Consider the following 14,179-nt stretch of genomic DNA (forward strand, 5'->3'; position numbering starts at 1 on the left):
ATCACTTACAAGTGTATATTCATCCTTCTTTGTCTCATTCTTGTAGTCCTGTTCACTTTTAGGAAATAGTTTTACATAAACTGAGAAGATAAATTGTGTATTTACACGACATACTCTGTTGTGTACGGTAGAATGGAGTGTGAACAAACTTGATGAGAGCTGTTAAGCGAAAAATGTTGTGAATACTTGTGTGTTAAAACCATGTAAGTGTGAGCATGAGACGGGTAACACGTTTCAAAGACTCCAGTGGTTGGCAACTTCCTCTTCCATCATCAAGTTCCGTTACGAGGTTATCATTCTGAGTCTGCTAGGTATTCGTAGTGATTTGTCCTACAACTTGAATATCAACAGTACACCTGTTAGGAACTTCAGTTTTGCACAAAACACGAGCAAAAAAAGGTCCTCTTTAATAATATGCCTATAATTTACTTACACCTGACTTCTGTATGGGAATAAAAATGCTCCTTTAAGGAGGCGATACCTGGAATATGTAGGATAGCTTTTATTTTTAACCTGAGCATCAGAAGGTGCTTACCTATGAAAAAACAAATACCACAACAGGTGTTTTCAGTTCTGCTTTGAGTTCTAATGAAGAAGTAAAGCCAATTTTCTGTAATTCTTTCTTGTAATATGCCACACTTGCAAGAACTATTGGCTTAGACATAATGATTAAGAAAACTCGGGCACTGGGTGGTGCAAGTTGAGAAATTAAATGTTTTATACTTCGTGATACTTAAATGGCATGTGAAAACAACTGTTGTTGGCTTATATGTGTGCTCAGCCATTTTTATAACCTTTGTTTTTTGTTGTTCATCACAGACCTTCACTCCTCTAGTAGATAAGCTGGGTTTGGGCTCTGTGGTCCCAGTGGAGTTTCTTCTGGACAGACATTTACGTTTCCTGTCTGATGCCAGTGGATTACGTTTGTTTCAGGTATTTGTTCAGTTAAAGTGCAAATATAACTTTATGCTGTGCTTGTCAGATTAATTTTTTTTTTTACTGTTCCACTTAAATATACTTGTCTTCCTTCTTTCACCGCCCTGTCATGTATTTGCATTTGTTTCCCTGCTTTTCCAGGCGCTTACACAAACCTCCAACTGCGTTTGAAAAGTCCTAGTTCCTCTGTCCTGGGCAGTTGCAGAGCTAGCTGTCAAGCATCCTGTAGCTGATAATTGCAGTGGAAGTTTTGCAACAGCTTTTGCATAGCTAGTCTTATTTTCCCTCCTGGCATGTTCCTCAATGTTTTTCTTAATTTTACTTTTTTTTGGCTTGTCAGTCTCTGAAGACAGTCCAAGAAGAGCTGTCCCTTAAAAACTAATGATTCTATTACCTTAAAAGACTATACTTTTATGTTAAAACTGTTTGTTGTTGGCAGATGGGAACAGAGAGTCAAAATCAGATTCTGCAGGAACAGCCTTCACTAAGAGAATCTGTCAATGCATTGATCAGTGACCAGAAGCTTCAGGAGATATTTAGCAGAGGTGAGACTGGGATTTTCTATCTCAAAGCTACTTTACTGTGGAATGGTTAGACTATGCTGGGATTTGTGAAGGAGAATGGTAATAGTATCTGTTACTGTTTGATTTGGAAGGTCAGTTTTCTGTATTGTTTTGCAAGTTCTTTACAGGTAAGCAGTTGCTGAGATACAACCTGAAATACCTACTGGGGATGATTGCTGAAGATGTAGTTAAAGTAGGACAACATATTACTGATAAACGTCCATGTATTTACAACTTGCCTTATTTTAAGTTTTGGCTTTGAATCTTTAAAGTTTTGCTCATGTTCTGTGGTACTGTTGTATAATTCTGGAAATTTAGAAGTGAAGTCACACTGTAGTTGTTGATGTTTAAAAAATTTCTTTTGTTATGTCAGATTCAGATTTTGGCATTTTGATAATTAATACATTTATTGTTGAAGTTAAAAAATATGGTGTGGCTGTTCAGTGTAGAGTTAATACCTTAACTGTTGTCTGGATTGTGTATTAAGGTTAAGCCTGGTTGCAGTTTTTGTTGTCAGATTGGGGTCTTCTAGCTCTAGTGCTAAACTCTATCCAGAGTTTGGGTTCGTGGGCCAGGTGGCCTAGAGGTAGGCCACTGTATTACACTTGAAGGATGATGTAATTCTTAATGGCAATTTGGTGCCTTTGGTTAAATGAAATATTTATTGATAAAAATGCTATGAGGACAATATTTCGTACATGAGCAAGTAGCTTCAGAGTTGCCCAGTTTGGAGCCTTCTCCTGAAGCGCATAGTTCTTGTTGTATCAGATACAGGCTGTTGGATCGTGTGTATTTCCATCATCTAATGTTAACAAAGATTTTTTTTTGTCTGGAATTAGGGTAGGAGGAAAGTTCTGCATGCTGGTGTGGAGGGTGAGGGCAGGGTTGGAGGAAACCTTTCTGTAAATGATCCATTACTCATGTCAAAGAACTAAGACTGATTGGTTTAGAGACGTTGGATGTTTGTGCAATTATATTAAATTTTCCACAGTTACAAATAAATGTTTCTATTCTGAACTGCATGCAGTTTATACTGAGATTTGATGTATCTGGACTGAGGCAGAGTGCTGTGACTGTCCACCAAACTGATGCTTTAATACTACTTATCTGTAAGTTAGAAAACAAAAGAGTTTAGTTAGCAAGGAGTCCCTGTCTAGCTTGATTTTTGTCAAAGGACTGAGTTTATTTTGATCTTTCATGTTCTTTTTTTTTTTTAACTTGTAAACTGTATTAATTTTGTCCTTACAATAGCTTTGAGTTACAGCAATGAGCGCTTACTGACTTTTTACAACAGAATGCTTGGCTTATGCAGGATTTGCAACAGAAGTCCTAGCGTTTTAATTTCTTTCCACCTGAAAGATGACACTTCCAGCCCTAATTATGCGTACATAAGTTTTTTTTATTTTATGACTCTTGGCTAGTATGACACAAGGCTTGTCCGGAAAATGTACTCAAAAGTTCTTCTTTTCCAGGTCCTTACAGTGTCCAAGGCCAAAGAGTTAAGGTTTACCAACCAGAGGATGAAAATAGCTGGCTTTGTGGTGTTGTGAGCCATCAAGACCCAATAACTCGTCTTATGGAGGTGTCTGTGACTGAGGTAAAAATACGAAGCAGTGCTTTGGTGTTCTTAAAATACCATTCCCCAATATCTCATGGAGAATGACAGCTTCACCAGAACTCGTACCTCTGGTTCTTGTGTATTTGCTTAAAAATGAGTAATTATCCACGTTGCAATTCACAGAATATTTTTGTTCTATTGTGATGACTTTTCACAATAAACAATGATACACAGCCCATGTCTGTAAAAGAAGCTATAAGAATTTATTTGGCAACGAGCACTATATGAAAAAATATTGGAAGTGGCTTTCTGGGTGGGAGAGCATGCTGGTGTACAGAAAGTACCTTCTGGGTCTGTTACGCTGTGGTCTTCCTATGTCTTCTCTCAGCTTCTGTCTGACAGGCTTTACAAGTGGCTTGAAACAAATGTAGCACAGAAGATGAAGGCTTAGTCTAAACAAAATCGATTGATGTATTTTGGCTGAGGCTGTTTACTTTTGCCCTGTTCCTCTCAGTAAGCCTAGCATGTGTTGTGAACAGCACAGAAAACCTGTGCACGCTGGAGTTACCTGGTTTGTATGATATGCTTCTGTGCAGTCTGACTGGTAGTTCAGTCCTAGCAGCAGCCTGCTCCTAATGGCTTCCTTAGTCAGGAGCAGCTAGAAACAGGTCTGTGGTGCTGTCTGTAAATTACTGTAGCAGCAGCACTTGTAGGGGTTTTTGGGTCCTGTCCCATGCCCCCTGCACCCGAAGCCTTTTCCATGTGCAAAACAAATGCACTGAATGTGCCCAGTAAGTCCTGTGTACAAATGCAGTGATGCTGTGCTCTGACCACTAGATCTATTGCTGGAGCACAGGAAAAAAAGTACCATGTGTGGTAAATAGGATTAGTACTTCGGAGAGGCATTGAAACTGTGGAGTATATGCTTTCAGCAGATACAGGCCAGGAAGCACCCAACTTACTGCCTACCTACTGTGAAATAAAAAGATGACCTCCAAGCACAGTTATAGAGACGGGGTGTTCATGGCTCCTTTTGGGGAGACGCTGATGAGGGTCGTTAGCATAAACTGATGTGCTTCCTTCTGGAAGTGTTTTCTACATCTAGCAGAGTGAATGTGCAGAAGGCTAGAACAATGGTAAATCACATTTAAGAAGAGCTGTGTTTAATGCAATGAATGCCTCTAGAGATGTTCAGTAGAGCAAATATAGAAGGAAACACTGGTAGGAATCAAATCTGAAAGTTTTTGAAATAGAGAAGGAACAAAAGGATAGAAGGTAAACTGGAAGGCTGTAGTATTACTAAGGAAGTGGGACAGAAAGAAAAGGCAAATGGGGAAGGGGCTGCAGAGTAACCCTGTGTTTAAGGTCACTTATGTTGATACTACATACTCTGAAATAAAAACTAACGTTCTCTTTTCTTCCTCCTCAATATCCACGTGCATAAAAATTAGAGTGGTGAAATAAAGTCGGTGGATCCTCGACTGATTCATGTGGTGATGGATAACACTTCCCCAAGCGAGGTACTACAGCAGTTCAGGTCTTGTATGTACAGTGTGGAACTTCATAAAGATTTAGATGGAAAACATCTAAAACATGGAAGCAACTGAAAACTGATGCTGTGTTCACTGTGGGCTTTTGATAATGTAACTGGAAGAGGGAAACTTTACCGGTTTGGGAGATGGTCATAGCTTTCTTTAAACAATCTTCTCTTTTCATTTAGGCCTATTTTACTAAGTTCAGCATGGATCTTGGGGGGGTCAGCAATCATATTTGTTGTGCCCCATTTTAAGGGGTAGTGCTTTGATAAAGAATGTCTCTGCTCACTGCCTTTTTCTGGTGGGATCACTCTGTACTTCTTCACAGACCTTTTTAGGCATTTCTGAAAATTACCATCCGGCTTCTCTGAAGCAGGCTTGTATGTCTGTGGCATTTTATTGCTTCAGTTGAGAGGTTTCATGATAACATTTGAACCTGTGTTTTTACCCTAGGATAAAGGGCAAGCTATCTCCTATAGTTAAATACTGTAGGGTTTGGGTAGTGGACAGACAGTGTGCCCTTCAAAAGAACTGCGGGGATTAGACTTGTAGCAAAAATTAGTGTGCAGATAGTTTTCATAGATTAGCAAGAACTATGTTGGAGTATGGCCATGTTGTGTGTTTCCCAAAATCCGCCATGATGTGGTACATGATACAGCAAAATAGCTCAGCTAAAAATTTTACTGTGGAGATCCTATTCTAGTACGGAGAAGACAAGACTGCACCTAGGCTTGTGTTTTGTGTTCGCATGGTATCTTTCCTTAGGTCGTCTTAATTTGTGATTAAATGTTCCTAAGCTTAAGAGCAGTGTAATGTATTATGTTCTAATAGAAAAAAGTTCTTTGAACAGGTATCCTGATTGTTCTGTTTAGTGATTGCATGGTTTTGTCTATTATAGGGAGGGGGAATAAAAGCAGCTAAATCATCTAAAGGGAAAAAGAAGAAAGAAAGTCTGGAGGGAAAGGATGGACGGAGGAGGAAAAACGCTTCAGATTCTGGGTGTGATCCTGCAACAAAGAAGCTAAAGGAGAGGGGTGAGGTCGATAGCAATGGTAGTGATGGAGGTGAGGCAAGCAGAGGTCCTTGGAAGGGAGGCTCCAGTAGTGAAACAGGACTGGATCCGAGGGCCAAACAGCTGCCTGCCTTCATTCCTCAGCTTAATCGCAATATTCGCTTTGCCACTTACACCAAAGAGAACGGCCGAACACTGGTAGTCCAGGATGAGCCAGTTGGCGGTGACACACCATTGCCCTTCACTCCATTTTCCTCTGTGGCTGGACAAGCGTTACTAGTTGGATCTGGATGTAAAGAGGCAGCGAAATCACTGGAACAGGCTGGCCAAGGTACGGTGACTTCTGCAACTGCAGTTACTACAACTGCTTTGACACCGACAACTGTGAGAATCTCTGATACCAGTTTGCCAGCTGTTACTGGGCAGGAGAAACTGAAAACAGGCCGATCACAAGCCCAGGGAGAGGTGAGTAGCTCACGATCCAGCGTGTTTGAGGAAGACATGCATACTTGCAGTAGATGTTCTGCAGCGTATTCCTATTGAAAAGTGTGTCCATGGAATTGAGAAAACTACTTTTTCTCTGATGAATCCCTCCTCTCCCAAAGGAAACCTTTCTGTTACCTGATCTAAGAACGAACTCAAAAGAAAATGAAGATACATGGTGGAGGAGTTGTAAGAGACAACTTTGTAACACTCCTTATCTTTAGTCAGCCTTGATCTAAGTGAGTTTAGGGCTGCATTTCTCAAAGTGACTTAAAGCACTGCACTTAATATAATTAATTTTGTTGTGTCATATGGAAGATAACCTACTTAATATCTCTTGCCTTATAAACAAATATGCGTGAGAATGTGCACTGGGTTGAATCATTAAGTTACTTAAAAAAAAAAAAAAGCCTCAAGACCAGAAAAACAATGAGGCTACACTTAGAGGACCTTTTAGAGATGCCCAGCTTCTCTGTTACGGCTATGAAAAGTGGAAAAGTAGAAGGGAAACCCTGTGTTGTGGTTTAACTCTGGTCAGCAGCTAAGCAGAGCACAGCCCGTCACTCACTCTGCCCTGGTGGGATGGGGGAGGGAATCAAAAGAGTAAAAGTGAGAGAACTTGTGGGTTGAGATAGATAGTTTGACAGATAGAGCAAAAGCCCACATGCAAGCCGAGCAAAACAAGGAATTCATTCCCCACTTCCCATCGGCAGGCCAGGACAGCTAGGCTCCATCACGTGTGACAGTGACTTGAGAAGACAAACGCCATCACTCCCAATGTCCCCCCCCGTCATCCCCCCCCCCTCCTTCCCCCAGCTCCATGTGCTGAGCATGACACCAAAGTGTCTGGGACACCCCTTGGGTCAGTTGGGGTCAGCCCTCCTGGCTGTGTCCCTCCCCAGCCCCCTTGCTGCTGTGTCGGGGTGAGGAGCAGAAGAGGCCTTGGGTCTGGGTAAGCACTGCTCAGCAGTAAGGAAAATGTGTCTGTGTTACCAACACTGTGTTCAGCACAAAGCCAAAACACGGCCCCACACTAGCTTCTGCAAAGAAAATTAACTCTGTCCCAGCCAAAACAAGCACACAGTGTTAAAAACAAAATAGAAGACTTTTTGAGTAATCAAATGAAGGCTTATAAAAACAAAACAAAAATGAAACACCACCTCAGTAAGTTCAGCAGAATTTAAGGAACTTGTAGTCTGCTATATAAAAAAGTGAAAAAAATGGGAGATATATTAGAGTGTCCAAGGTGCTTGCCAGGAGGTTATATGGATTACTTTCATCCCTGTCTTTTGTACTAGCTAATGGAATTGGGGGGATAGGCGAGAAGTTTACCTTGGGATAAGGATTCCTAGATGTTAAGGTGTAAGGGAGAAATAGAATTGTAGAAGACAGGGGTGATACATAATTACATTGTTATAATACAACTTGCTCTCTCTTTCTTCCCAGACACCACCTCACACACACCCCTAGCCCACCCCTTGCCCCACCAAAAAAAAAAAAATAAAAAAAAATAAAAAAAAAAAAATGCTAAGAGTTGGGAGCAACTACAGATTGTGTAGGTGAACGGTCAAATCTGTATCTATCATCAGTGGTATTGAGCAAGAACTTTAATTGTACTGAGAAATTCTGGTATCGCCTCTCCTTCCCTCCTTCTCCTCGACCCCAAATCACTTGTTCAAAATCAATATTGATAATCTGGCTTCAGAATTTGCAGACAGACCACTGATGTGGCTTGCTGTGACCAGTAACAGTTTGTTCGCTAACTGCTGGAGGGCTTTCTTTGTTTAATTAATTTGGCAAGCTAAGGTAATTATTTCAAGGGTGCTGGTTAAGTAGGAGAAGCTTATCAGGATGATCTTGGGGGAGGGTAAAAGATGGGAAATTATTGAAAAGCTGTTTCAATTAAGGCTCCCTTCGTGCTGATTTGAATTAAAACAATCAACCGTTTAAATAACTGGCTTTTCTGTGAATTACTTCACCTTGTCTTATGTCTCACGTTTGTTCTAAAGCGCGGTAAGACATTAAGTGTTCATTTTCTCCATGTCTTTAGTATGTAACATACTGTTAGCTCATTAGTTTCAATAGCTTGTAGGTAGGAAAAATCAGTCTAGAAGAATCCTTTAAAGAAGTTTGTTCACTGTAAATCTGCTGGAAGTTTCTATTACAGGTGGATAAGTAGAATGCTAGTTGTACAATTAGATGAACCAAGGTGTTGCTGAATAAAACGAGAATCCTTTTATAGGCTAATGCTTCTTAATTTTGTTTCAGAATTCCCGAAATTCACTTTCGGCGTCTTCTGGATTTGGAGTGTCTCTCCCAAGTGCTTCTCAGTCCTTGGTGTTTGGGGGTGGAAGGAGCCAATCAAATGGAGTGGTGACTCCAGAAAGCAAGCCCTCTGGATTTCCTTTTGGCTGTAGTACTGGACAAGAGGCTCAGAAAGATTCTGATCTGTCCAAGAACTTGTTTTTTCAATGCATGTCCCAAAATCTACCTTCTAGTAACTACTTCACCGTCATTTCAGAGAGCTTGACTGAAGATGCCTCTAGTCGGGACTCATTCAAGCAGTGTACAGAGAGTGTGGGTGCCGGGATCTGTAAAGGTAAAAGTCTTGCAGCGGACACTAAACCAGGAGCCCAGTCTGGCAGTTCTGTGGAGCGGAAGCTGCCTGTGGAATCTATGCCTACCCTTACTCCGGCCTTTTCACGAAGTCTGTTGAATACTCGTCCCCCAGATAGTCACGAAAACCTATTTTTACAGCCCCCAAAGCTATCAAGAGAGGAACCCTCAAACCCTTTCCTGGCATTTGCTGAGAAAGCAGAACTTAGTCCTTTCAGTGGCTTTGCATCTTCATCTCAGACAGGGGTTTCTACTCCCTCTACACCTGTGGGTCATAAGGCCACTTCTGGCTGGCCGGAATCACTCACCTCTACAGACTCTTCTCTCGCTAAGAAGAAAACCTTGTTTATAACAACCGACTCCTCAAAGATGATCTCCAGTACTCCTGGTTCAACAGTTGCTGCTGGTGTTCAGAGCCCTTCCACTGTAGGGAATGGCCGTTCCAGCTCACCAACCAGCAATTTGACACAGCCTATTGAGATGCCCACGCTTTCCTCCAGCCCAACAGAAGAAAAACCAGCTGTTGGGCCTGGGCAGCAGGACAATCCTCTTCTGAAAACTTTTTCTAATGTGTTTGGCAGACATCCACCTGGCTTTTTCTCTTCACAGGCAGAGTTTGCACAGGAGAACAAAGCCCCTTTTGAAGCTGTGAAAAGATTCTCTCTAGACGAGCGGAGCTTAACATCCAAACAGGACTCAGACTCCAGTACCAATAGTGACCTGTCAGATTTGAGTGACTCTGAAGACCAGTTGCAGGCCAAGGCTTGTATGAAGGGAATCCCAGACCATTTGATGGCAAAGCTGGGCTCCAGTGCAGAGCGCAATGCTGAACTGCTGCTGGGGAAAGGAAAAGGGAAGCAAGCCCCAAAGGGCCGGCCTCGCACTGCTCCCCTAAAAGGTGAGACTTGAATGCCGGGTGTCTTGGAAACATGAGGAGGTGGGATACTGGGATATCTCCTGTGATGAACTGTGTGAACTAACCAGAGGTGTAAACCTCATTGATGCTCAGTGGGCAGCACACAGAATATTTGCAAGGCTAAAGCTCAATGCTTCTTGTATTTGAGAAATGTTTAAGCATATGTTTGTCAGGACAAAAGTATAGTATGCTGCAGATTTGAACAGTCTTACTGGTTTTGCATGGGTATGAGCATATGGATCTCTCAAAATATGTTTTTTGGGGCTAGTATCCTTTTGCTGTTGCAGTTAAGTAACGGATTTTTACTTCTACCTTGCCTCACCCAGTTGGCCAGTCTGTGCTGAAAGATATGAGTAAGGTGAGGAAGCTGAAGCAGTCAGGTGAGCCTTTTCTCCAGGATGGCTCTTGCATCAATGTAGCTCCACATCTGCACAAGTGTCGGGAGTGCCGTCTGGAGCGGTACCGCAAATTCAAGGAGCAAGAGCAGGATGACTCAACTGTGGCATGTCGCTTCTTCCATTTCCGGAGGTGCTCAAATTCTTCCTTCCTTCATATAGTCCATGTGCAGAGCTTGGACCATGTCCAAGCACAAAGTAATTAACGCTTTATTTATTTAACGTGCTTGGGTATAATACCGAAGATTTTTAGTGTCTTGCATTTCCCTGCATCACCTGATTGGAATTCCCTGGCTGGGGCAGCAAGAGCTGTTGTTGGAAGATACAGCTGGGGCATACCAAGTGACCCTCCAGGTCCAGCCGCAGGAGATTGAATTCACTTGATTGGGTAGAATTTTACTGCTGGGTAGCAGTTTGTATGCAATAACTGTTCTCTCCCTCTTTCATAAGGAGTTCAGAACAGAGATAAAATTTTAATTTGTTCAACAAGTAACTAAACATTGCCAGCATGAGGCTAATGTTTGATTAGGTTTTGTTGAGTACAAAACTAATTTTTAAGAGTAGAACACTGCCTGTGTTTTCTGTCTGTGTTGCTTACACGTCTTACAGTTCTTTGACCTGTCGTGCTTCTCTTCATCTTCCTTAACTGCCTATTCTAGCAAGTGTTATGCATCTTTTTCCAAAAAGATGTTTGTTTACTTTCTGACATGTAAAAGATGAAGTGAGTTTTTAGTATGTGTCACCTGTTCAGTAAGGATTATAGCTACTTCTCTTCCTGAACTTGTTAAAAATTAATCTAGCTTTGAGGTTAAAGCCAAGATTGCTTTTGCTCAAAAGTGAAGCTCCCTTTAATACTGGCAGGAGGCATTCGGGGTTCTCTACATTATGTCATTACACCTTTTACCACACCAAGACTGGGAGGGTCAACAGCTACTGATAAAACAGTTGTGACTCTGTGGAGAGCAGTGGCAGGAATAGTAGGTATGATAGGATTTCTGTATGTCGTATAATGAACTGTTAGAGCAGCAGCCAAGGGCTGGCGGCCCTAGCCAGAACTGAAATAGTTGTTTCCTAAAAGCTGGGAAATAACTCTCTTCTGAGTTAAAATAGAGAATGAGAACGATGCAGAATTTTACAAGTAGTGTTGTGCAGCAGCCCAAGTAAATTGAGTTCTGTCATCTCTTTCTATTAATAGTATAGAGAAATGTGACTTACCAAGCTGTAGCTATTACCTTTATGTGGAGCTTCCCACCAACGCTTACTGGTATGTGGGGATTCATTCTAGTGGGTTTTGTGGCCATTGTGTTACTTGGATTTGCATAATAGTTGTGCTGGCTGTGGAGTATAGCACTCTAGCTCAAGCCTTTTTTCCCCTTTCTGGGTTTATATTCTGACATAGGTGGCATTATAAGTTAACTAAAGGTGGTTGAGCAGCTTCTCAGTTACTCCATCCTGTTTTCCGCAGGCTGATATTTACCCGGAAAGGTATTCTACGAGTAGAGGGTTTCTTGAACCCACAACAGAGTGACCCTGATGCCATGAGCCTATGGATTCCTTCCTCCTCCCCTGCAGAAGGGATCGATCTGGAAACTTCCAAATACATCCTGGCCAACGTTGGGGACCAGTTCTGCCAGCTTGTTATGTCAGAGAAGGAGGCAATGATGATGGTGGAGCCACATCGTAAGCTGGGCTTTTGACGTGTTTTTTGTCCCATCTTCTCTGTGTAATGTGTGTACAATGCAGTGGAATAGAGTTGAAAGTATAATATAATTTCTTGTTAAAATGTGTCTCCTTTTCTTCCAAAGAGGACGCTTTATTCACTTCTTTGGGGGGTGTGTAATTGTGGGACCAGCATTTGAGATTTTTCTTTTGGATTAGTGCAACACTACTGAAGGAAGCTAAAGATAACTTTCCCAGACATCGTTAAATTATTTTGCAGTAAATAAAAGCAGAAATCAGCTGACCCATGCTCCTAAGAAAATAGAAATAAGTCCAGAACATTATCACACTGACTACCTGTGCTTTACTGAGCTGGTTTCCTTACACATTCCCATCCTGTTATGCTCCAGGGATGCCAGATGAAAGCTCAGGGTTTTCTAGGGAGGGAGCAGTACCTGCATTCAGGCTGTAAGGACTCAGCTGAGCAATTAGTTGCCAGAGTTGCCACTACAAGGGGAGTGGGTTTAGAACAAATTCCCTAAAGGTATCCCCTGCAGCTTATCACATGGATAGCTGTGACTATATGATTTTTTCCCCTTTAGCTTCTGGAATGTACAAGGGCAGCCATTTGTGTTGGTTTAGAATCCGAAGAGTTGACAGTCACTAGTAAAACTAAATATGCAGTCTTTATAGTTTTGCAATTTCACATTATTTGTTCATAAAACTAGCAGAAGTTTTATAACTTTGCTGTAAGCTCTCTAAGTGCTGCTTGAAATTCAGTTACTACAGAACTCTGTAAGGTGCTGCATTTCCCCTGGTGTGTGCATTTTGGGACTTGACCTTATCTGCTCTTAGAAATGGGGATTTGAATAGTGTCACAAGACTAGCAACTCAAAGAACATGTCTCTGGATGTAAAAAGTATGTGTTTTTATACTCTGCCCTCAAGTTTTGTTTCTGTGAATTGTTTCTTTATCAATGTTGCTGTGATATTCTCAAATTACGTGGGAGAAATGCAAAATGTCAAAGCAATAATTCTTAATGTTCCTTCTCTTTATAGAGAAAGTGGCATGGAAACGAGCAGTACGTGGTGTGAGGGAAATGTGTGATGTATGTGAGACAACACTCTTCAATATTCATTGGGTTTGTCGCAAGTGTGGTTTTGGGGTCTGTCTGGACTGTTACCGGCTGAGGAAGAATCGCCCACGTAGTGGTGAGTACTAGATTTTTTTTTTTTCCCCACAGTAATCTTTGAACTGGCTGGCTTTCAGTGGGGATAGTTTCTGGGAAGTTGCTGAAGGTTTTGAGGGACAGTTAGTGAGTCTTGGGAGGTTGGAGGTTTGGAACTTCGGCACGCTGTGTTATGTGCTGCAGTTCCATTTTTTGTTTCCTTAGATACCTGTGTTTTATCTCTTTAGTTAGAATTTGATTAGTAAAATTACAACATCAGCATGCATAGGCTATGTACTGAGACAGACTACTGTATAGTTCCATCTTTTCCTTAGAGTATAAAAGAAAAATTAAGTAATATCTTAATAGTTTGGAACCATCACAAGATGAACTAGTAAGCAGCCATTGCGGAGAACTCCTTTCTGTAACAAGGTGTTAGGCTGGAAACTTTTCTTCTTTTTTTGATTCTTTGACGTGCTAGGGTTTGTAATTCAGGAAAAAGTTCAGTAAGTTCAGTTTCTAATAAATAGAGGCACACGGTGTTTATAAAAGTGAATCCCTGGTTGCTTTTCTTTGTATTTTACTGTATTGAGGGCTGTTTGGTAGCATGGGTGCTGACAATGGACAGGTGTGAGGCTGTTAGTGAGAGCTGCGTTATTAGCTGGAGCAGGTGTACAAAATACCGGATGTTAATAAATGAGTACTGCTGTCTGGTCATGATGATAAAGGTGCCAGAGAATACTGAATGAATTATAAAAGCAATGGGTTTTCTAAAATAGCTAAGTCGTCACCTATTTTTATCATTGCTGTGGGTTAACCCTAGCGGGCAGTTAAGCGCCACGCAGCCGCTTGCTCACTCCCCAATGGCACTGGGACTAGGAAGGGAAAAGTAAAAGCAGGAAAACTTGTGGGTCAAGATAAAAGTTGTTTAATAAGCGAAGGAGAAATAGAGAAAAGAGAAAAAGAAAACAAAACAAAGTGATGCGAAGGCAGTCACTTGCCACCTGCCACAGGTCGACCATTGCCCAGCAGTTCCCTGAGCAGAAGCTGACTAGTGCCCGCCACCACCCTCCTCTGCCTTCCTTGCAGAGTGTGACACGGCATGGCACGGAATGTCCCTTTGCCTAGCTGGGGCCGTCTGCTGGGGGGTGTTCCGGCCCAACCTCTTGTGCATCCCCAGTCTGTTCACGGGCGGGGACGCATAGAGGGAGGAACAAGAAGACCTGGACACTGCAGACGCTGTTGAGCAACAGCTAAAACCTGAGTGTGTTATCGGCATTGCTCTGATCACGGGGCTGAAACGCAGCACCGCAGGAGCTGCTGGGAGTAACTTCAACT

General features: G+C 41.9%; 1 protein-coding gene across 4 annotated transcripts in view; it reads left to right on the forward strand.

Annotated features, from left to right (window-relative positions):
- The window catches only part of KDM3B (lysine demethylase 3B), a 64,249-nt gene that overhangs the window by 21,461 nt on the left and 28,609 nt on the right, over positions 1-14,179 (forward strand). For all 4 annotated transcript variants that reach the window (XR_012630808.1, XM_074883357.1, XM_074883358.1 and 1 more), the window contains exons 3-11: positions 820-933; positions 1,376-1,481; positions 2,972-3,096; positions 4,509-4,577; positions 5,491-6,069; positions 8,356-9,601; positions 9,946-10,147; positions 11,480-11,694; positions 12,732-12,884. Coding sequence is in view for 3 of the 4 variants with exons in the window: in XM_074883357.1 (XP_074739458.1) it covers positions 820-933; positions 1,376-1,481; positions 2,972-3,096; positions 4,509-4,577; positions 5,491-6,069; positions 8,356-9,601; positions 9,946-10,147; positions 11,480-11,694; positions 12,732-12,884 (2,809 nt within the window). In the remaining variant the exon portion in view is untranslated. The remainder of the gene's footprint in view (positions 1-819; positions 934-1,375; positions 1,482-2,971; positions 3,097-4,508; positions 4,578-5,490; positions 6,070-8,355; positions 9,602-9,945; positions 10,148-11,479; positions 11,695-12,731; positions 12,885-14,179) is intronic.

Source organism: Strix uralensis, chromosome 14, assembly GCF_047716275.1.
Source record: "Strix uralensis isolate ZFMK-TIS-50842 chromosome 14, bStrUra1, whole genome shotgun sequence".
NCBI lineage: Eukaryota > Metazoa > Chordata > Aves > Strigiformes > Strigidae > Strix > Strix uralensis.